Raw genomic sequence first — 24,966 nt, 5'->3', positions numbered from 1 at the left:
ATGCTTCCCATGAAGAAAAAGTTGATATGTGTCCTGTTACCTCCTATGAAGAGTACCAAATTACTGGAGGGTGGGAAGCTCTGCTTCAGTTGAGGGGGTGTATTTTGTCCACAGGCTTCTGCTTGATTTGCTTTGTGGTATGTTGTACACATAGGCCCCTGCAGGTTTACATTAAGATGCTGCCCAGACTAAACCAGTCCATCGTTTTGCTTTCCCCCTCTCAATGCCTTTTTATCATTCACAGTGTCACCTGTGTTTCCTGGCAGAGCCTGCAGACTGTGAGGGAGGTCTGGCAGAGCCAAACTTCTGGCTTAGTGCATGCTTTTTCTCTCTTTTCTTGCCTGCCGAAAAGATGGCTGCAAAACAGAGCTTTCTCTGTGGACACTTAAGAGAGAACACGTCAGCTGTATGGCTGGAATGTATTTTTCTGCCCTGTAAATATCAGGTTGTATAATGAATACTTTCCTTGTGATTAAAATGCATAGGGAAACAAATTTGCTCAAGAGAAACAAATTTGTTCAGGAAAAACTAAGCAAACTGCAATATTTCAAGCACTCAAAAGGTTAGCAGCATATGACCAAATAAATTAACTGAGAAATATGAACTGTCTGTTAGGGAAATATGTGGCTATGGATAGGTTATTTTCCCACCCTTATTTCTTATTGATAGATCACAGTGCTAAAACAGTGGCATTTGTTTTATCTCAACAACTATTAAAAGGAGAGGTTTAGGCCTGATTCGCATTTCTACGAGTATCACTTCTGACTGTATCAACAGTCTCAAAGCCTTGCTGTCATCAGCTATGACATTTTTTTTTTAATATGTACACAATATTTCTGTAAGGTAGTGAACATACTGAGCAATTAAATTCTCCTGTCATTTATTATTTCAGCCTATCTATGAATATATTCTTATCAGTTCAGCTACAATTTACCTTTTGGCTTAGAAATTAGATACAACATTGCCGTTGAAGAAACTATGTAAACAAATGTGACAAAAGATGGATTTCTAGTTTTAATAGTTGCAGAATGTGTCCATCTGAGTTCTTTTAAAATCCTGACTCTGTGAAATTGCTGATCTTCTGTTTGCTTGTTTGTTTGTTTGTTTTATATGCTCCTTTCTTCCAGAGTGGGACTTGCCAATACAAAACCTTACCAATACAATTTTAAAAATCATTTCATTTAAACAGTATAAAATTAGTTTAAAATTGGTAAAAGTAAAGATATTCCCCATTGACAAGATTGTGTCCAACCATGGGGGTTGGATCTCTGTACTAATCTCTGTTACAGTGGTGTGCCTTGGGTTACGAATTAATTGTTCCGCGGCTAATTTCGTAACCCGAAAAACCTTCGTAACCCGAATTGCCATAGGCGCTAATGGGGGAAAGCCGCGGCTCCATTTAAACAGCGCCGGCGTTTTTTCGTAACCCGAAAAAACGTTCGTAACCCGAAACAATAAATCCCTATGGGTTTTTTCGTATCCCGAAAATTCGTAGTGGGTAATTCGTTATCCCGAGGTCCACTACTAAGCCGAAGAACCCGAGCTGTCCGACTATTCTGTGATCATGTGGCCAATAAAACATAATCAACAGGACACATCCCATAAGAGTCTGATTGTCTTACATATTAAAAGCCTGCTTGAACAAAAATGTCTTTGTTTTGTTGGTGAAGGAAACCAGAGGGGCTGCCAGCCTAACCTTCTGTGGAGGGCATTTCAGAGGTGGGAGCAGCCACCAAGAAGGCTCTCTCTCATGTCTTCACTAGATGAGCCTGTGATGGTGGTGGGACCAAGAGAAATCCTTTCTGTGTTCATCTTAAACCTTTGGAGGGTTCATATGAGGAGATACAGTCTTTCAGGTAGTCTGGGCCCAAGCCGTTAGGTTTTAAGGTATGACTAGAACTTTGAATGTGGCCAGAACGGAGGTGGGAGGGGGAGTTATGTGCTATTACTAGCCCCAGTCAGTATTCTGGCAGCAGCATTATGAAGCTGCTGAAATTTTTGAACATTTTCCAAAGACAGCTTTACAAAGTATGCACTAAGTAGTCCAGATGGAATGTAATCGAAACATGTTCACCATAGCCAGATCTTGGATAGAAAAAAATTTCTTGCCTTTCTCATAATACTAGAACCAAGGTCATCCCTTGACATTACATGACAGGAGAAGAGGGTGGACATAAGACATACTTCTGCAAAGAACATCTGTTTAATGTAATGAATTCACTCCGAGAGATCGGTTTTGGCCATCAGCTTTGTTAGTTTTTTAAAGGCAGATTCCTGGCAGCTAAAATGGTCACTGCTTATTGTTATTGTGCTATTGCTACCGGGATGAACAACAGCAGTGTGCTTCTGACTATCTTTTGATGGTTTAAAATAGGACAACACTGTTGCCCACATCTCCCGTTCATGGATTTCCTAACGGAATATTTTTGGTCTCTGTGTAAACCAGGATGCTAGATTAGTTCTTGTTGTGTAGACTTGCCTTCATTCTCTAGGAAGGTGCAGTTGCTGTTGGATTTTTTGAATTCCAGCCTGTTAAAAATTTAAAAGGTGCTAATTTTGGAAGATTTTCTCCTTCACTTCATGCCTTTACAGTTAATTTTTAGTGGCCTCCACAGCTATGATGGATTCTGTTGCACGTAAAATTGTGAGTGCTTAGGGCACATACTTGGGTGAACAAAACATAGTCAAATGGCCCAAGGCATTTTGCTGCCTGAGGTGTTGAAAACGATGGGTGTCTAGTAGGGGCCTCTGGCCGCTCCAACCACAATCAGGCCCCAATTGGCCGAGACCACATGGTCCCCTCTCAAAGTGGGCCACCTCAGTCCGAAATGGGCCACTGGCAGGAGCAGTTTTTTACTTTTACTTTTTTGGCTGGATCTTCGACTTCTGGCCGCTCCAGGGGCCTGCGTCATCTGCAAGCCATGCCATGCCTCCAAAGAGGCCAGGAAACCGCTCCTTTTGGCCCTTCTGATTCAAGCCTGAGTGTAGAGCAGTAAATGGTCCTCTATGTACATTAATTTAAGTTGTATTGTACCTGAAGTCAGCCACAATAATTTTGGCACATGAGGTAGAAAAATTTCACAAACTCCTCTCCACATCCTTAAATTGATAAAAATTACACAATCAAGCCTCATCTTTTTCATAGTCTAAAGGTGCTACCGCACTGTCCGTGATGCCTTGGTCCCAACTCAGGTTTGCTTGTAATTGCCCATATTGAGGTGGCAAGTCACACTCTTGGCTAAAGGGAAGGCAATAGCAACACCCAGCTGCAATAAATCTTGCCAAGAAACCTGATGATAGGGTTACTACAGTTGGCCCTCCATTCCCACAGATTCTTTATCCATGGTTCAACCATCCACTGCTTGAAACATTGAAAAAAATATAAATTGCAACAGCAAAAGCTTGATTTTGCCATTTTATATAAAGGACAACCTTTTACTATGCCATTATATTTAATGGGACTTAGTATCCATGGTGAATCCTAAACCCAACCCCAGCCAACCAAGAGCCCATTGTATAAGTCAGTCTGCTTGAAGGATGTAACAATTTATTCACAGTGGCTGTTATCAGACAGCAAAATAAAGCTGCTCGAGTCACAGTGGAGGTATGGTGTTTCAATGATGCATGCGTCCTAAGAGTCCAGAAGCCGCCCAAAGCCACGCTCCAGTCCTTAGGGAGGAGGAGTGTGGCTTGGTGCGAACTTCTGGGACTCTGGGAACTCATTGAAACACCATACCTCCACTGTGACTCGAAGCAGCTTTATTTTGGCTGTCTGTAACAGGCCAGTGTTTCCTTAGCTCTTCCATAAGTCATGAATGTATAAAAGTGTAATTGCACAAACTAGTCTATACAGTCTGAAAGAAGAGGCATTATTGCTGCCAAGCAGTTGTATTTTGTCTAATTGAAGTTAAGTGGCTTGTAACTAGTTTAGGTTCATATTCATGTTATAAAATTAGATCTTTTGAACACTGAGAGTGTATTAATATTATTAGAATTGCTTTATAAGTAATTATATTGCTAAAATGCATAGAGGAATATTTTTTAAGGGAAGCCCCTGATAAATGAGGATGGTTGCACAGTGGAACATAGCAGGACAGCAAAGAGTAGCTGAGGGAGATTGAATCATGGAGAGCATGAAAGCTGCCACCAGTTTTTCAGGTAGCCTTGTTTTGTTCAAAAGTATTCTGATGTCTTTATGTTTTCAGACTGGTCTCAGTTGTACTTCTGTCTCTCAGATTTTTTTTCTCCAAATTTTAGCCTTGTTGGTAATAGTAATTTTAAAGATGTGACAATATCTTTTTTGGGCAGTTATATTTGTGCTGTTTGTTTTCTTGATATATTGAAATACATGTAGTCCCATTTCTATATAGCACATCAGTTTTTAAGAGAGGTATTTGACACTCATTAGGCATGATTGCTAAAATGCCTTTATGTAATTTGCAAAAGAAAGCATGCCCCCACAGGTACTTCTCAAAATGTTTACAACTCAAATATGCATTCAGGCAGATGGCAGAGAGCCTTGTTTGGTGCAGGGAGGATCAGTCTGAAAGGGCAAAATCTAGCCATTAGGAGGAAAGGGGGACAGAACAGGGAAGTTGCCTTATGGGAAGGTAGACTGCTGTGTGCAAAGGGCTGAGATTAATTCTTGAAACTTTAACAAGGTCTGCAAAATTTCCTGGGTAGCCCTTGAGATTTGTGGTGACTGACTCCTGTCACTGAGGCAGTTCTTTAACTGTTCATATTCCCAAACCAAAACAGTTTTAATCGTAAGCCCATTTCATTTTCCTTTTAGCAGAGCAGCTTGGTGTCAGCACAGTAATGACATTCTGGATGGCTCAAGCTATGTCCTTGGACATTTTTGCACAAGTTGGGGGGGAAATTGACTGATAAGAGAAAGAATTGCTTTTTCCTAGTGACAAAATTTTGCTGCTAGACTGCTGAGAGGTATTCATAACAAATATCTTAAACGGAGAAAGAACTACTGGATGTCTAGCAACAAACCTCGACTGCATACTTACCGGTAATGTACAATCTTTAAAAAAGAAATAAAAGAAAGAAATAAAACACTAACTCAGAATACTGGATACTAGAGCTTATTGCTCCTCAGTAGATGAAAATCTGCCAGCAGAATTGGTTACCAAAAAGCCAAGACAAGAAAGCAAACAGATTTGATAAGCATTGTGCCCTGCTGTTTAACTGTTCCACATTTTCATGTTGAACAGTGGCTAGCTGGAGCATGGAACCAAGAGGTCACAAAAACCAGGACCAAGTATATCTAATTTTCAGTTTTTGTTCACCCTTCAATCTCATCTTGAGCCCTGACACATCTTTTTCTACCAAATGAACAGTTGCCATTGGAATGTTTCCTTGATCATGAAGAATAAATTCAGCTAACGGGCAATGTGATCAAGAAGTAGCCTTCTGTTTGCTATGTATTTTTTTTCACGTGGCTAGAGAGAAAGATAACAGCAATGCTATGTCATGAACTGGTTATAAACAATGAGTTAGGAAGGAGTGGGCTGTTTGGAAGTAGCCTGAGCCTTTAGTGGGGAACAGTGCCCTACTGTTTATGAACCAGCCTCCACAGATGTTTTAGAAGCATATACTTTCAGTATTAGATAACTAATGGATGGCATAAGCAGTGGGTATAGTTAGTAAAGCAAGTATCGTCTGGAGACAAACATATATGAATTTCTAACGAGATCTAAGTACTGTCAATATTTTATTTATTGACCTATATATTGCATTAATATTCTGCCAAGGTGTATTATTATTATTATTATTATTATTATTATTATTAACTTTTATTTATAAAGCGTATTAGGTGGTTTATAATGTAACATACTAAAACAAATAAAATTTACAAAAGTGAAATAACAAAACAGATTTGTCTTGGGCTACAGGTTTTATCATAACCTTTTTTAAAAAAATACAAAAATAATGACTGCAGAAAAATCTGTAACCAGAGAGCAGTTGAAAACTTGTTCGTCTTACACTGTCAGCCTCCACAGCCAAATGAGAATAAGGCAAGCAGATGGTTAACTTGAATCATGATTATCATAAATTGAGTTTTGCAGATCAGAGCTTAATATGTTGGTTCACCTAGCCACTTCAGGTCTTTTCTTTTCCTTCCTCCCTTCCTCTCCTCCTCCTCCTCCTCTTTCTGTTGTAGGTCAGAATTAGGTGTTTGCTTGTGTAGTAGCTTATTTCCAGAAAAACAATAAAGTAAGAGAAATATGGACCAATTGCATGTACACTACATTCAATTCAATCAGTTTTTGTTTGTATGTCTTCACATGCTGCCTATATGCACATCTGTCAATATCACTGATATAAAATTTGAAAGTGAATTAGTAAAGAATAGGTTGATAAAAGCTCATAATGGCATCATAGGCTAAGTTCACTAAAGCCATATTGTGGGAAATTGATCCAAATACCAATTTAAGGAGTGTTGAGGCTGAGGCAGGTGGCATTAACTGGGGGCAGCATTTGCTTTTTTGAAATCTCTTTTTCTGTTTCCTTGAAGAGACAGGCTTAGTGTGTATATATAGTAGGGGCTGTTTGCTCGCCTTTTGCATTGACATTTTAATTTGATTCATGATATAACTACCATTTCCCTAATCCCCCTGTTCTTGACATTGCTTTGTCTTTTTCTTCAAAGTGAGTTGAATTTTCCCCTTTGTAAGCAGTGGGGTTGGCTGGCTGAGTGGGGAGGGAATGGTGACTAGTTGCTCTCATTGGGGCACTAGAGAGCTGGGGGGGGACTCCTAGTAACTGTTGTTTCATTATTTGTATTCACATGGAAATTTTTAATCTCCATCAAAAGATCAGAAGAAAATAATGTTGAGATCCAACAGGAGTGCATCAGGCTTACATGCCATTTTAAAATGTTATGAGGCTTTATCTTTTTAAATGATGAGAACCATGAACATGACTCATAATTAACTTTTCTTTTTCTTTTGTTCCTTTTCCTGTTCCTTCCTTCCTTTCTCCCTTCCTTCCATTCACCATCCCATCACTATTATTTTGTGTGAAAGTGTGAAACTCATCAGGAATGAACCTGTAGAACTGATTTTGTTATGTAATTAAGAAGAAACTTTTTATTGATGATCCTTGCTTCAATAGGTGCTACTCGCTGCTTTTCCTGATGCAGTTAATATGAATTGCCTGATCAAAATGGGAGATATGAGATGCTGAATCACAGGTCTCTAACCTGTCAGATCAACTTTTAAAACAAAGTGCAGCTAGCTGACAGAAGGAGTACAGGCAAGGACAGAGATCATAGTAGAAAAACATTTTGTTGTTGTCATCATTTCTGCCTTGTGGTGATCCTAAAGCTCTATCACTTCACAGGCTTTTGTTCAATGGAGGTTTGCTTTTGTCATTCTGAAGCTGAGAGAGTGTGATTTGACTAAGGTCATATTAGTGGGTTTCCATGGCCAAGCCAGGATTCAAACCCTAGCTCTCAAGAGTCATAGTCCAGTGTTCAAACCACTACATTAGATTGGCTTAGAAAGATACTGGGAAGACAAAATTCCAAAGTGGACAGGAGAAGGAGACAGAATTAGAGAGTCTAGACAGACACACTGAAGAGCCATTTTCAAAAGATCCAGCCAAGTAATATAATTGTTCAGGATTAATCCCCCAGGATGCTAAGGATTTCTGCCTACAGACTCATAAGCTTTCAAATAAAGCAATTTAAGATTTTGAGAAAGATTCTGCTCTGTTCTTCTGGTCCATAACTAATACCGGAAGAAATAAATGGTGGGGTTGCTGTTAATTGGGAGGTTGACCCTCTTGCCCTGTAACTTGCTCTTAAGAAAGGATAGCAGATTTCACAGGTGGGGGTGGCAACAATAGAAGATTTTGTGCTTCATCAAAGATCAGTAAAAACAGGGAAGCTATTAAGATGCGAGTACTCATTAAAAAGTTTTCTGGTGTTTAAATACAGAAAATAAAGGTGAGGGGCAGCCAGTCAAATGGGAGTGACACTTGCAGTAAAAACATCTCAAGCAAATAAAGAACAGTGCAAGGAGGTGTAAGCAATTGCTGCATCCATCCCTGCTGGGGGTCAGGCCAAAGAGGAAGATACTATCAGCTCTCTTAATGCATTTTGAGAGCTGGAGGCAAAGGAGACCATCCAAGAATGATCATTGTGACTTGTGATTTTGGAGTAGCTAGGCTATATTTCAGAGGATGCAACTGGCAAAACCACTTCTGAATATTCTTTGCTTAAGAAAACCTTACAAAATTCATGGGGTTGCCATAAGTAAACAGCCAGCTTGAAAACATAGACACACACACAGAGTTAATATGGCATTTTTGTAGTGGTTTAGAAATAGATTTTCACTGTCTTAATTTTGTAAGGTTTAAGATGTTTTTGGTAAACTTCATTCTTGGGTAACTTGTAACTTGAGGTAGCCATCTTGTTCTGTAAATATACTGTGAGCTGCAGGCCTAAATTTAATATTACATATTTTGTGAAGTCGAAGGCTTTCATGGCCGACATCCATAGTTTTTTGTGGGTTTTTCGGGCTATGTGGCCATGTTCTAGAAGAGTTTCTTCCTGACATTTCGCCAGCATCTGTTGTTACATATTTTGTTTGGATAATGAACATTTCATCCATTTAATTAAAAAATATTCATGAAGCTTCATCTGTGTTGAAGTTGGTGGGCAAGCTTGCATTATTCCTGTTAGAGTTTGATAGAACTTTGAAGCTTATAAAGAAGCGAGCCTTGCCAGACCCATATTATATTTGGATTAGAATTCGTGAGATTTCAAGTATGTTAATTTTTGTGTTTATTAATTGTTCTTAGTTTTTGAAAATAAGACCTCCCCCATAATGTATGTTAAATTAATTCACCATAAATTACAATTATATAATAAATATAATAGATGTAATACATTGCAGTAAAAATGATGAGACCCAGAGTGGTGTAATGGTTTGAATGTTGGACAAGGACACAGGGAAACCAGAGTTCGAATCATTGTTCAGTTTTGGAAACCCACTGGATGATCTTGGGTCAGTCACATCCTCTTAACCCCAAAGGAAGGCAAGGGTAGATGTCCTTTGAATAAACTCTGCCCAGAAAACCCTGTGATAGGTTGGCCTTACAGTTGCCATAAGTCAGAAATGATTTGAAGGCACACAGCAACAACAAAGATGCAACAGGAACAGCCATGGTAAGTCTGTTGTACCAAAAATAATAAAAGGGGGAAGAATTAAAACATACTCCTATTAATTTTATTTCAAATACATTCGGGCCTGTTTCTGGCTAGGTGTGAAAAGCCTTTTTCATGAGCAGGAAGTGACCAAATAGCCATTTCTGATGTTTTAGAAAGGTTATTTGGGCCAGGGAAGGCTGGGCCTGCAGGAAATCTTTAAACTATTAATTGACCCAACATACAGCTTTGCAGGGATGCTGTTTGCCATTTTGGGGTGATATTCTTGGCAATATTTTTATGGGCTTAGGAGAAAGCAGAGCCAATGCCATGTGCATCTGGCAAGCCACATTTCGTCCATCCCTGTTGTAATCGAAGCATTTTTAATCTTGGGGAAAATTAAAATATAAGGAATATCAGAGCATTACTGGATCCTCATCTGTAGTGATTATCTATCATTCAGTGCCAGAATCTGTAAATTCTTCGGCAATGTTTTTCTTTTCTTCATCCTTTACATCCTTTGTTACATGCCCTTATGTTGTATCCTCAACTTTTCACCAGGTCATATCAAAATCTATAATTTTGGTCCCTAAACTTGACCTCGATTTATACATGAGTACATACGGTAGATGAGTTAGCATGAAGCAGTGGTTTGAATGTTGGACTAGGAACCTGGGAGAGTTTGAATCCCTATACATCAGTGGAAACCCACTGGGTGACCTTGGGAAAGTTACATTCTCTCAGCCTTAAGAAGGCAGTGGCAAACCTTCTCAAAATAAATTCAATTAAATTATTTTCCTCACAAAGCCTGATGTTTCCTAACAAAACCTCATAATCTAATTCTTCATTATAATAAGTCATTATAAGCACAGAAAGTTCTGAAGTCAGCTAGATTGTGTACACATGTTTTACTGTAATTAAATTCCAAGTATAAGGATTCATTTAAATACTATTAAAATCTTTTTTATTACAATACCAAAGTATGTTTTAAAGATTTTTGGATGACTTTTGCTGTTCTAAAAGGATGGCTTTATCAGGTTAAAGTTAGGCTTTTAATTGAGATAGCATGACAGCTGTGTACTATGTATTATGTAATAATTGCTCCAGCGTAAACAAATATCCTGTCCTCATGCTCAGACCACAACAACTGGACTTTATTTATTTGTTTGATTTATATTATTTATTTCCTGCATTTCTCCCTAAAGTGGAGTTCATTTCATTCTAGTATTACTGGGCTTGCAGGAATATTGCATAAAAATATAATTATAATACAAAACAAGACCAAATATTTGGGGAGGGGTTGCTTTTGTATGTTTTTTAAAAACTTTTATTTTAAGAAGAAGAGCCGTCCCTCCATGCCATCTGACATCATCCAGCCTGGGAGAGAGTGAAAAGGCAGACCCTACTCCATCAGGCCTAGCCAGAGCAAGAAGAAAGGCCCTCCCTCCAGTTCATCTGCCATGGTCCAGGCCTCAGAGGGAGAGAAGAACCACTGGAATTGATCCCCTTCCCCGCCACCATTCCCTTCTCCTTTTGTGTCACATTTTTTTAGATCAGTGGTTCCCAACCTTCCTAATGCTGCGAGCCTTTAATACAGTTCCTCATGTTGTGGTGACCCAAACCCATGAAATTATTTTCATTGCTACTTCATAACTGTAATTAAATAGGTGTTTTCCAGTGGCCTTAGGCGACCCCCATGAAAGGGTCATTCGACCCCCAAAGGGGTCCCGACCCACAGGTTGGGAACCACTGTTTTAGATTATAAGCCTGAGGGCAGGGAACCGTTTGAATAACTATCTGTAAGCCACTCTGAGAGCCTTTAGGGCTAAAGAGCGGTGTATAAATACCGTAAATAAATAAATAAAATTCAGTTGCACGAAGAATGCTAAATCAAGAATAACAACAAAATGTTTAAACAAGCATAGGTTATGAGCTAATACAGGAGTAGGCAACCTTTTTGACCCGGGGGCTGGGTTGCTGTCCCTCAGACAACTGGGGGGCCGAAGCCAAAAAATAAATAATTAAATAATTATATATATATATATATACACACACACACACACATACATACACACTGAGACAACAGTAGGACAACATTTTCAAATGGAGGACACTTTTTTAAAAATGGAGGACACGCAAAAAATGCTGCTTTTTAAAAAAAATGTTAATATAAATGCATGTTTCTGAGGCTACTATAGACAATTGCCCCCGCTAGCTCCCCCTTGCCCGCCGCTTGCCCGCCTCCTCCTGATAGGCCAAAGGCCCCGGTGGCAATCGGCGGCAGGACTGGGCTGGAGCCGGTCCCAAGGCCTCGCCGGGCCGGGTCCGGCCCGCGGGCCGTAGGTTGCCTACCCCTGAGCTAATGGAAAAACACATGTAAGGGACATTTAATAGGCAGTTGCATTAGGGGAGTGATCTGTGTGGCATTGCATGATTAGGATGCACAAAAAAGTTAACTGAGGGATCTTTTCTTGATGGGATCAGGTTGAAGTAGAAAGTGTCTTTCCATAAGTTAGCAGTTCCTGATGATGGTCTGGGCAAATGTGAGGTAGCAGTAACATAATAAGAATTGACCAGTTACAAGGAGTGTGATTTCTTTTGTCCACTACAAGAACCGATTGTGTAGGAAAGTTTTTCAAGTAACCATGTATTCCAAACTCTTGTTGTTGTGTGCCTCCAAGTCATTTCCAACTTGTGATAAGGTTTCTATGTTTCAGAGCACTGTTTTATTTTGTATGCAAATGGAGTAACAAAAGTGCAGGACAATAAATGTCTGGTGATAAATGAGATCTGGTTTATGACTGTTGTCCAAAAAGTTTTAATTTTAGCTTATTCTATCCATGTATGAAGACAGGAGCCAATCTGTTTGCAACTCCTGCAACATGACATTTTTAACTATTTGTGATAATTGATGGAAGTTAAGTATCATTTGTGAATTATTTTAAGTATACCTTCTCTTGTGTTGCATGATCTGGCCTTATAAGGGAGGGGGGGAGGACCAAATATGGAACCAGTTGAAGTCAGTAATGTCCAGTTGCCAAGGTCCAGTTGCCAAATTACTCTGGGAAAGAAGTCTTTCCTATATGACGTCTCCACTAATATTCTACAGTGGGCCCTTCCCTTACGTGGGGGATCTGTTCCGGATCCCCCCACATAAGGGGACCTCTGCGTATGCTCAAGCCCCATTCAAAACATTACCCCTTCCGGGGTGTGCCGAACTTTCTTCCGGTGTGGCTTTCAGCGTACAGTGGTACCCCGGGTTACGAAATTAATTCGTTCCGCGGTGCCCTTCGTAACCCGAAATCTTTCGCAACCCGAAAAAGCCATAGGCGCTAGCGCTGGAAGCCGCGATTTCGTGCGAAAAAGCGCCGAAAAGCACCAAAAATTTTTTTCGTAAGCCGAAAAAAAAAACGTAACCCAGAACAGTTTTTTCCTATGGAATTTTTTCGTATCCTGGAAATTTCGTAACGCGGTGCTTTCGTATCCCGGGGTACCACTGTATACTGAAAGCAGTGTAAGTCACGGCCACATATAACGCGGGCGCACTGTATATAATTGCATGCTCTCCTATACTTTGTGGGTGATTGTCAGCACATAGTGACTCATTGTGGACATGGCCTTTCTCCTTTCACTGCCAAGCAGGTGCCAAAAGAATAGACGGTAGAATCCAATGGAATTAGGAAGTAGATGATCTCTCCTCACTGCTACAGTTCCCCTTGTGTTCCCAGGCCTAGCTCTGGAGAGCTCAAAAACCTTCCAGGCTGCTTGTGTTTGATGTGGAGATCTGCAAAGAAAAGAGGAGGTGAAAGCTAGGAAATTCCATAGTTGCAGCCAGCACAACTTTTTTCTTTTAGTTTCATGTTTCTTCTTCAAACAAATTCTGGCGTAAAAATCTCTAAAAGCTTCTTATACTGTATTCTTATATTCCTGATCAGTTTCTCAGAATCTAGAACTGTTCTTCCTGAAATCTTGCTAAATCCTGACCTACATTTTTTCCTGATTGTATCTCAGTTTTAGAATGCATTTAATTAATTCTAAACTTGTCTTCCATTTTTTTAAAAATTGTCTTCCATTTTTAAAAAAATTGTTTTATATGTAAAGTTGAATGCTTTCATGGCAGGCATCCATAGTTTTTTGTGGGTTTTTCAGGCTATGTGGCTGTGTTCTAGAAGAGTTTCTTTCTAGCGTTTCTCCAGCATCTATGGCTGGCATCTTCAGAGAATGCTTTGCCTGGAAAAAATGGGTGTATATATACTGTGTGAGCCTGGGAATGCAGGAGCTATTATTATTATTATTATTATTATTATTATTATTATTATTATTATTATTATTATTATTAACCTTTATTTATGAAGCACTGTAAATTTACACAGCGCTGTACATACAATCTTTTTAGTTAGACGGTTCCCTGCCCTTGGGCTTACAATCTAAAAAGACATGACACAGAAGGAGAAGAGAGTGGTCGAGGGAAAGGGTAAGAGGTCTAGCAGTTCCTCTCTACCTCCAAGGCCTGGACCAAGGCAGATGGACTGGAGGGAGGGCTTGGCTTCATAATGGATGGTTAATCATTTTCCAGGGAAAATACATACTCTCAAGTAGGATAATGCATGTGTATTCTGTGTTGAACATGCAACCTACACTGCATTAGCCTCCCAGCCTGAGGCCAGCCATCAACACAGAACAATACACACACACACACACACACACACATATATATATATATATACCCAATTTTTCCAGGCAAGGCATTCTCTGAAGATGCCAGGCACAGATGCTGGCGAAACGTCAGAAAGAAACGCTGCTAGAACATGGCCCGAAAAACTCACACAAAACTATGTTTTATATGTACCTGTATTAGGCTTACAGTATTAGGTATACAGCCAGAAATTATGTCTAACACTTTGACTATCTCCTGGGAACTAGACAACTGGCTTTTTATGAGCTATGGAATGTTGGTTACCTGTTGGTTTTGCTGTTCTTCTATTGTTCTTGGTACAGCTGAATTTTTTTCTTCATGTAGATCAAATATTAGCAGTTCAGCTGGTTGGAGGGCCACTTTTACTGTTAGCATTTTACTTCTGATTAACCCCTGTCACTGGAGCTCCTTCTATCTTTCCTTTCCTTCTTGCTGAAGCTCCATATTGATTGGTCACATGAGTGAGAATGTATCCATGTTTCTTTCTCATGCCAAGGTTGGTAAAAGCATTACATTTCAGAAGCTCTATCACCCATTACCTTTCTGCTAAAACACAAAATCTTCGAAAAGTAGCCATTTGAGTCCCAGTCTAGGATAAAAGGTTGGGCATAAATAAAGTTAGTAATTGTGATGCTGATATAGACCTTGGGACTGTCTCGAATCTGCCTCGTTGGACAGCATATATATGAATGACTAGTATACACATGTGATTAGTTTTTTTCTTACAAATTTGGTGGTAGTTAGGAAAGAGGTAGACAGTGCCATTTTACAATGGATGTTGAGGTATTGTACTAGGACAAATGAGTCTTTTGCAAGAGCAACCTACATCAATCACAACTAAGCACAAGTTTGCCATGTGTTCCATTCTTTCCACTGCTCAGCGGTGTTGTGTGTATTGCATCAGATCATATTGGGCTCTGCAAAGTAGTGAGACTTGAAATGTAATGAATCTCATAAATGCCATGAAAAGCCTCTGAGGAAAACACAGGACTGTCAGTTTTGAATGCAGCATAAAACCAAAGCAGGAAATAATTTTTGAATGGCACAGCTGCATGCAACATTTTAAGCTAGTAAACTGCCCATCTGCACACCCACATGTATGGCAGAAGGCAAGACTGTGGAGGAGGAATCATGGTGCATTCAGACTGTGAACAGCAGGGAAAATTTTTGTCATTCAAGAATGGAGAATTATTCATTAGGTCTTGATTACCGTTAACTTCAGCTCTGAAATTATTGCAGACATTAAGGACAGAGTGCAAAATATAATGCACAAAGGAAGCCAAGATGTTGAGAAATTATGATGACATATTTGGGATATTTCAGATTGCTTCACAAGTAATTATTAAACATTTCTAAAATATGGTTATGAAACTTGTGTTAAAACCCTCTCTTATGCCAGTGCCAGGAAAATGCTAGGTTTCATCTTTACAGTAAGTCTGGGGTAAATATTATGCTGAATGAATATCTCAGGAAAATCAGAAATCGGCTCTTAGATCTGAATCTTCCCAACTTGCTATGTTTCAGTGCAGTTTTTCATACCATGTTTTCATACCATTCCTGAGTAGGAAAAAGTTTGTGCCCTGAAATACAGGTTGACTATCCCTTTTCAGAAATTCGAAAATCTGAAGTACGTACTCCAAAATCCAAAACTTTTTGAACTACAACACAAGTAGCATAATATCTACTTGTACTGTATTTGTAAAGTTGGAGTGAGACATGGCTGCTGTGAAATAGTGAGAAACCACACTTGCTGCCATTTTGCAGATCCTCAATCTCTCTCTCCAGTCTAATTATGCCTCATTATGTATACAGTCGGCCGTCTGTTTTTGTGAGGGATCCGTTCTGGACCCCCCCCCCTTGAAAATGGAGACTCACCTATATTCAAGCCCCATAGGCTTGAATGGGGTGTGTGCCTGCAAGCATGGGGGGGGGGCGTGCGTGCTTCATTGAAAATAACAGAAGTCGCCCCTTCATGAATATTCAAGACCGTGAACCTCAAGTCCGTGAGAAAGGAGGGGTGACTGTGTATACACACACACACACACACACACACACACATATATACAGGTATTCCCAAATCCAAAATACAGAGATGTTCTGGTCCCACGTATTTTGAATAAGGGATACTCAACCTCTATATGATAGGTGGTGCATACACTTCAGGAAGTGATTACCACGCTATGTCTTCCTGATGTATGAACCTGAGAGGTTAAAGTCATTTTGCCACACTTTTTCTTTGAGATCATTTAGAGCAATCTCAAGGTCATCTCTGCTTCAGGCAAGGAACAAGAGCTCCTTGGCTGTCGTCATTGTTATTTATTAAGTGAATTCTATGTGCTGAGTGCTGTATAATTTTTTTTTACAGAGTCTTTGCAGGAGCTTTCACAGCCTGAAGTTTCAGAAAGTTCTAGAAATGTTCTTCTTAGATGCAGAATGTAGTTGCATGAATCTATAGACAGCTGTGTGATCATCATTTACATAGAAGCAACTTGCTTTCTCAGGTTCCCAGATTTGATATGTTTTGTTTTTATTTCCGTAGGTCATTTACTTCAATCAGAAGTGAGCTGATTCCATATTTGGTTAGAAAGCAGTTTTCTTCTCCTGCACAGTTGCAAAAAGGACAAAGCATGAATGAGCATGACCAAAAGAAAAAGGACCAGAAATTGTTAGGTTAGTACAAAAACAATGGCTAGAAGGTCTGCTTCAGCACCTAGAGAAGAGGCTGAATGTTACTCTGAGCATATGTAGTATATTAATTGCTTGATATAATAAGTAAATATTAAATACAGTTGTTTTATTATATTTTCAGGCAAAGTTTTCCCAAACCATCCTGTATCAGTTTTTGAAAAGTTCATGTACATAAATGGAAATGCACTGTACATAAATGGAACACAGGCTCTTCCCTCGGGCTTATAGCTTATTAACAGAAAACACAAAAGTGGAAGAGCAGGTGGAAAGGTAGAGAAGGGCCATCGGTTTGACAATGCCAAAAACAAACCACAATCCTCTATTATGTCCACATTTACACAACTATGGTTTGTAAAAATAAACCAAGATCAAAATATTCTTTCAGATCCAGGCTTGTTTGAAACACTCAGTTTAAAGGAACCACCATTCCCCAAGTTCAAATTTCATTAGTAATTATGGCTTGTGTCAAAGCAGAAACTTCCTATTTTCTTGCAGTTGAACAAGAGGCTGAGACGTGTACAGGATCATAAATGCAATGGGAAAATGTGTCCCCCTACAACTGAGCTCACCTGTGGTTTTCTTCTGGAAGGAAGGAAGGATAGCACATTTTCATTAATTTCTGTTCCTCCTCCTTCTTACTTCTGTAGTTCCAGGGCAACTTTCAGTTAGATCAGAGAGCTTTCTGGTATTTGGGAATCCCTACAGCTGCTCATTCTCTGTCCTTTAGATTAAGCCAAGTTGTACTACATTTGCCTTGATGTTTACCTATGACAGAGGGAGTATTCATGTTCTTTGTTTCTCTGGATGGTGACAGAGATGAGGAGGTCCATTAGTATAACATAAGCTCACCTGAGTCTTTATAGAGAGAGGTGAACAGCCTCCTTCCTGACCATTCCTGTACTTTTCAGCCTGTTTCATACAGCTCAAGGAGGTATGCATGTGAAAATATGCTATATCCTTTCTTCAAGAAAACATTCTGAATACAGCACTTTAAAAAATTACTATGTGACATTCTCTGATCTCATTTTATGTCTGCTTATATTCTACAGACATCTATAGCTTCTTGAAGGATGATAGCCTGTTTGAATTGGGTGCAGACAAAGCTTGCTGGAACAATCACAGAGGAGACATGGATCAGGCATTCCATAGCGGGAAAGTTCGTTGCTATGTTCACATAATGAAAGATGGGTTGTGCTCCAGAGTAAACACGCTTGGGCTGTACATTGAAGCTAACAGACAGGTGAATAAAACAAGCAAACGAGCAGCATTCGGCATAGGACAGGAATGTCTATTGTTTGTCTAGCACAGTCTTTAATACACTCATAGAAATGTTTCTTCTCACTGAGATGTGGGGGTGGGGGTAGATTATTTATGCCACAAATTGATGGAATCCTGTGAAGGAGCATCTTGGGGAGGTGCTTTGAATGCAGTTACTAAAAGGTTTTAGTAGTTGAATCATTGGGGATTAGTATTAAAAATTATGTTTGCACCAGAGTATTAATGCCAGCTAACATGTAAATCCTCACTAGAGGCTCAGTAGTCAAAGATGATTTTCCTTGAATGATTAACTCTAGGATGTTAACATTATTAGGCATAGCTGTTTAGGTAAAACTTCACAAGAAAAATCAATGAGAAGTCCTTTAAAAAGAGTGCTCATTTCTGATAATAATAATAATAATAATAAAGCATCATAATAATGATGTTCTGATATGGGTCTTTTCTTCGATATCTTCCAGTTCTGGTACAAAGGACCCATTGTGTTTTTATCTCTCTTTTCTTTTTTCTTTTCCTGTCACATCTCTTTTGCTCTTTTAATGAAATTTTTAAAAATTCTCCCTCTCTCATGTAGTTAGATTCATCCATTCTAGTTGATTATGAGCTACAGTTACATAACTGTGTCCTAAAGAAAAGTTGTCATTGGCGCTTTACAGAGCGCCCAAAAAGCACACTCTGCCGGTGCCCGTGGTTGCTGCACCAGGGAACCGCAGCGGACAAACCAGGCGATTCCCTGGTGCAGCAAAAAGAACCCGCAAAAAGCTAGTCCTTTTTATGGCGCGGAAATGACGTTGTAAGGTGCCAATGGCGCACTTGCGGCGTCATTGCTGATGTGCGGACGCTAAGCGTCCACCACATCAAAATGGCAGCGCCCGTGTGTATAGGGCGCCGCCATTTTGTACGTGCTCGGCATGTACTAGGTTTAGGGGCGTCCGCAAAGGACGCCCCTTTCTAACCCTAGTACGTGCCAAGCACGTACTTTTTGGTGGTGTGGAACCTGCCAAAGTGAGGGATTCCTTTACAAAGCAGAACCCATATCTGTAGGATCATTCATTTAAGTCTATTTTGCCTATTTCAGCATGAGTGTACACCATTTGTTTGCAGAATGTAAGAAAGTGATTGGAATAGCTGTTCCATCATTTATAAAAATTGGTCATGATTGGTTGTAGCTTCACCATGTGTGCATACATTGTTTGATAGTAGATGCTGATACAAATGTGGCTCTGTCAACATAATACACACTTTTCACTTGCAATTTGTGGAGCAGCTGTTAATGCTTCAGGAGCAAAAACAGAACAGCAGTTTACCTTCCTGCTCTTGTAGTCAGGAAATGTCTTACTTGTTTCAGCTGACCTCTAAAGTTTGCCACTGCCTTTGTGTGGGCAGGTGGCAGCTTCTCTCAGAACAGGAAGTAGGTTTCTTCAGAAAAAAAAGTTTCCTAAAAGCTAACCTAAACCTCCCGTTGACCTTAGCACTCCCTGAAAATCTTGCTCTCTTTCATCCCCCCTTCCCCCCCCCCCTGTATAGCAACTACTTCTCCATGCTCATTCATGTTGTAGTAGTCTCAAATAATTTAACCGAGGGTTATGCCCTTAATATATCTGGAAATCATGTTAATGCATCTCTCTAGTTTCACTCAAGATTGATGATCTTTAAAAAAAAAAACTCACCTCTACCATTGTACATTTTCTCAAGCATCTAGAACTGAACTGCATCCACCATTAGTCTGACTTGATTGAGATACTCCTTTATCTACCTTCCTTCTGATTGTTGCTCATTCTTTAAGTCTTGGAATAGCCTAACTGGTAGCTAGATGAAGCCCAGGGCTGTGTATTTTAGCTGACAAAAAAAAAAAAAAAAAAAAAATCCTTCAGAATATGTCAAAAATAACAAATACAGTAAACCTCTAGGCTTGAAACTTTGGGTAGTTTGCCAGTAGTGTGTTTGAACTGTATTTCTTTCTGTCTAACTTTCATTGTTTTGTGTACAACTGTTGCTATGATCTAGGTAGTAAACTTACGTAGAGAAATTTTACCATGGATGGATCTGTTGGAATGTTTCATCATGGGTGTGTTATGATGTTAGTCTTTCATTGGTGCTTTATTTTTCTCCTGAAAATACAAATTAGGAAAAGTATAGTGTCTTGAGTTGCGTTAAATTTTAAAGCTTCACAGAATTTCCCTCCGTGTGGAAAGTAGCTTATTGTGAACAGTTTTTTGGTCAGACAAATTTCAAGAAAGGGTGAAGCAGGCCCCTTCTTCTTTTCACACAATGATCTTCTGCTTCAAAGGTAAACTTCTGTGATTGCTTTTCATTTGTTTTTTTTTAAACTAGCAGGGGGTAAATCTCAGAACCATATTTGCATGTGGTTAGATCCCAAATAAAGTTTGAATTTAGCTTTATAAGTTCTAAGTGAGAGCACCCTATTTATGTAGGATTGTTTATACATCTCTTTTTAGTCACCTGATTATAATAATCTGTAATTATTTCTTGTAAATTGAGTGATGGTGCCATATGAAAGTAGTAGCACATTATCTTTGCCTGTTAACTGTGTGACTTTGGACACCATCTTCCAGGTTCCTAAGATGCTGGCTTCACTTGTCCAGAAGAATCTCTGATTCACAGCACTGCTCAAATCATTGACAGATCCCTGGTAAGTAAGCATATCTGCAAATAGGGAAGGTGAACAGATTGAGCAGGTCAATTTTGTATTTGTACCTAGGGTTACCCTTCTCAAATACAGGGAAATAGACAAACCACTTTAGTAGGATAAACAGAGAGCTATAGTGTATTCCAGTGTGCTATAAACTGATAAGTTATAACCACCCTACAGTGTATTCCCTTTCTTAAAAGTATACAAAGCTAAAATCTTGCCCTTTTATCAAATGGTGCTGAAGTAATTATGGGGTCACTTGAAAGTTCCCACTTTGGAGCAGGCTCAGAGCTGCTTCTTAAGGAGAACCCTGGGAACAGACAAGACACTACCCAGCCAAGCAGTAAGAGCAGAACTTGGGACCTATTCCATTCAGGGCCAGTTGTTGATAAAAGCATTTGATTACTGGCTTAAGATCTCTCCAAAATGGACTCAGAAGACTCCCCTAAACTCGGCGGTAGAAAACAACTAGCTATTGGGCATTCATAATTTTTGGGTTAGTCAGCTATCCCTAATTTTGTTCCAACAGTTTTTAACCTGCCATTTTCTTTCTTTCACGCGGGCACACAACAGGAATCTTAAAACAAAGGATCTGAGCATCATGCGTAGTCAGACATAGATAGCATCGTTGGCTGGTTGCAAATCCAAGTGATAGCCAAAAAATAAAACTGTATTTGGCCTTGAAAAATATCTTAGGTTAATCTAACACAGAGCCATAGAAGAGCCTTCAGCAGAACTAGATTTGAGCAATTAAACTCAAGGGTAAGAACAGGACGGTTCCCAAAAATACCTTATCAAGAAAGAAACAAGCATTGTGGTGCTCCTCCATGGAGGACATTACACACATCCTGTTTGACTGCTGCTTTTATGATAACGAGAGAGCCCACTTTTACAACCATTTTTGGTTAGATTTGACCTATTGGGATCCTACTGTCAAACTGTCCTATTCCTTTCCGGTGAGAATTTACATCGATGCGCTGTGTGCAAAATTTATGGTAAAAGCTGCTCGACTGTGAGATCAATTTATCATGCAAAACAGGGTTCCATGCCACGGTGATGAGTTCATTTTAAACATTTCCAACTACCCCTTCCCCTCCCCACCTGTTTTAGATATTGTAGACTGAGCTTGTTTTATATACTTTGTTTTTATTTAACTTTACTTGTATTTGTTTTTAAGATTTTAGCTAATTTATATGAGTTTTTAGGGTGTGATCAATTTTTATCCTTGTATGTATTGGACATTCTAACCTTTAAGATTTTATTATGTATTTTGTACTTTGTCTTCTATTGATAATGGGTCGGCTGACTAATCAATGAAATTTGTTTGTTCAAATGTGGGCTGGCAGGATGAAGAGGGTTGGACACTCTTTGTTCTTTGTTTGCATACTTGCCTTCCATGGTAAAGTCTGTAAAATACATTGGGAGAATTCAGAGGCCCCATTCAAGTTGTTTTAAGAGATGATGCACGCTATGTGTAAGCCTTGTTTCCCTTTTGTCAGAATCAGGTAGTTCTAAAATAGGTAGCTATAATTTCTTAGACACTTTTGCACTGGATGAAGCAGGCTGAGAAGGGAAGCGACTGCTTTTGTAGGAGCAAGGTTACTGTAATTGCCTGAACCAGAGCAGTGTGTGTCTACTTTCCAAAGATTTTGATCTAGCCAGTTCTCTCCTCCAAAACTGGGTGTATCCATTTGGCAGATACAATTAATATAGAACATGAGTTGAGCAACACATTCTGCTGTATCTGACATCGTCATCTCAATGCAACAAATTACCATTTGCAGCAGGGTAAAATAGGAAGGCATTGCTTTTAAGAGAGAATGGATGACAATACTTTTCTGTCTCATTTCCTCTATTCATTTATAGTTTTCAAGCAAAAGCCTTAACCAGAACTGCACACATTTTGTGAAGAAAGATTTCCTTGGTCTTATCATCAAATCTTTTAAGGTGTGATGTTTTCTCTACTGCTGAAAAAGAAACAAATCTGTGATCATATAGAAAAGACATATGGGGGCTTGGATTACAGCAATACCATATGCTTGTGAAGACCTATGGACATGAACATTTTTCCTGTTAATAACTTTATTCAATTTAAAATACAAAAGTAATCACAACATAAAACAAATTCAAAATATTCTTATTATACATGAACAAAAAATTTGAGCTTGTATTTTAACCTAAAGTATCTCTTTCTTTCTTGAACCCGAAAGAAAAAGACTTCCTACATCCTTGTGGACTTGAATGCTTGATTTTACACAGCTCCTCATCCCATACATCTACTTTGCATGTTCTATTCTTTCTTCTCTTGTCTGCCTTTTTCATATACCTGGGGGAAAAAATTATCTTTATGGTTTCACATTGTAACAAAACATTTCGGGACATTTACCAACAAATGACCCAACCATACTAAACCTTATTCATAGCAAACAAAAAGACAATTTCCCAGTTGTTGTCTCCCAATTATATTTTGTGACTGCAGTCTTGTAAATTCCATCCATCTGTTGACCTAGTTATTGAATCAGATACAAAGACAAGAATAAACACATTTATCTCACTTTTCAACACGTGTCTTTACATATTTAAATTTCAAAAGTTCGTATCTAGGTTCCACTCTTTTTCCAAAAACAAAATACCTTTTCCCACTCTCCTTCTCCTCTTTTTACTAATTTTTAATGTTACACGAAAGCCTATCCAATCTCTATATCATTTAGCTAGTATCCAATTTCCCACATTGGGGCTTCCTTCTGTTTCCCATTTTAGCAATTTCTATTCTGGCTGCGGTTATCATATAAAATGATTCTCCCAGCATTTTTTTTTCATCTTGTGGCTTTAAAATTGACGTCATATTTACAGAAATAGTTTGGGGTCAAATGGAAATTTGATTTCTAATATTGTTGAATTGATTTATGAATTTCCAACCAAAAATTCTGAATTACTTTGCAACTTCACCAATGTGTAATAGATTGGCCTCTTTCCTCATCACATCTACACACATTTCCACAATTAATTCTATTCATCCTCTTTAATCTCCAGGGGGTGTAATACCACCTGTTAGATATTTAAGAAATTTTCTTTAAGTTCCTGGGCGATTGTAAACTCAAGTTTTTTTTCCAGGCATTCTGCCATTCTTCTAATGCCTCGTGTGTCGATGTCCATACTGGAATTTTAAAGTAAAATATATTTGATTTTTCCCAGGTGTGCAATAATGACTTCTAATATGGATTTGTTAAAATCCTATTTTTATTCAACCTATCATAACTCAAAAAACGCATGCCATCCATACCCATTGAAATATTCTTCCAAATTTAATATTTCCTTCTCTTCCAGCTTAACCCAATTTGAATCCATACTAGGCTACAGGCCCAGTAGTATAGCTTTAAATCAGGAGAGCATAGCCCCTCTTCCTCTCACATCTTCAGGGTTGCTGGATTTAATCTAGGTTTCAGCCCTTCCATAAAAAATTTTTCAAACCTATCTCACCAAGTTTTAAACTGTTTATCTTTATCTCTTTGGTAAGTTTAGGAAAGAAAAATTAATTTTGGTAATATCACCATTTAATGACCGCGATTCTACCAAGGAGCGAGAGATTCAGTCTATTCCATCTGTTTAATTTTCTTTAATTTTCTTCACACTTCGTCTATAATTATTCCAATAATTTTAAACTATCTTAGAAATGTTTATACCAAGATTTTGATTTGCTTTCATTTTAAAGCCTGATTTTTCAGCTAGCAATTTCTCTTCTTGTGCTGAGAATTTTTAGTAATCATCACCGTTTTTTCCTTGTTTATTTTTAATCCTGCTGCTTTTCCAAAAGCATTCAATTCTTGTTGCAAGAATTCTATGTTTGCTAGAGAGTTTCTAGTATTATGCCACGTCATCAGCAAATACTTTAGTTTAATCGTCTGACCTTTTCTAGAAATCCCTTTTAGCTTTTTTATTTCATTTATAGCTCCTATATACACATCAATTGAACAGAATAAAAAGAAGCGTTGATATCGGCATCCTTGCTAACCCCTCCAATGGGAAAATCCTGGGATTTATTATTAATTTTTATTACCGCTTTTTGTTTGTTGAAATTTGTTTCATTGCATTTATAAATTTCTCTCCCCATTTCCCTTCTTTCTAAGACTTCTATTAGGAATCCCCCACTTAATGTGTCAAAAGCTTTTGTCATACCTAATGCAATTAGAGCACATTGTTTATCGTTATTAACTTGATAGTATCTAAGCAGTTTATGATTGTCCTGAGGTACTCCTAATTTTGTCTTCCCGGTAAAAACCATTTGATATCTCCCTAGTCATATTCAGTATCTCTTTCAACCTATTGCCCAAACGTTGGTGTAAATTTTGTAATCAACATTTAAAAGACTTATAGGTCTATAATTGGTCCAACTGTATTACTTTTCCTCTTTTGGGATGAGTGTTATGTTTGCCATTCTCCATGATGGGGAAGGCCTTCTCCTCTATCAATTAAATAACTTGAGCAGTGGTT

At 38.7% G+C, this 24,966-nt stretch overlaps 1 protein-coding gene across 2 annotated transcripts in view; it reads left to right on the top strand.

Annotated features, from left to right (window-relative positions):
• EIF2B3 (eukaryotic translation initiation factor 2B subunit gamma) overlaps window positions 1–24,966 on the top strand; it is a 601,892-nt gene that overhangs the window by 44,183 nt on the left and 532,743 nt on the right. The window contains exons 7-9 of one of the 2 annotated variants that reach the window (XM_042462843.1): window positions 16,399–16,529; window positions 17,597–17,787; window positions 20,399–20,475. In XM_042462843.1, coding sequence (XP_042318777.1) covers window positions 16,399–16,529; window positions 17,597–17,787; window positions 20,399–20,440 — 364 coding nt within the window. In that variant the 3' untranslated portion in view covers window positions 20,441–20,475. The remainder of the gene's footprint in view (window positions 1–16,398; window positions 16,530–17,596; window positions 17,788–20,398; window positions 20,476–24,966) is intronic. The other variant, XM_042462842.1, reaches the window with a different exon arrangement.

This window comes from Sceloporus undulatus, chromosome 4, assembly GCF_019175285.1.
Source record: "Sceloporus undulatus isolate JIND9_A2432 ecotype Alabama chromosome 4, SceUnd_v1.1, whole genome shotgun sequence".
NCBI lineage: Eukaryota > Metazoa > Chordata > Lepidosauria > Squamata > Phrynosomatidae > Sceloporus > Sceloporus undulatus.
Note: the sequence above shows the minus strand (reverse complement) of the source record. Positions and strands in the feature narration are given on the sequence as shown.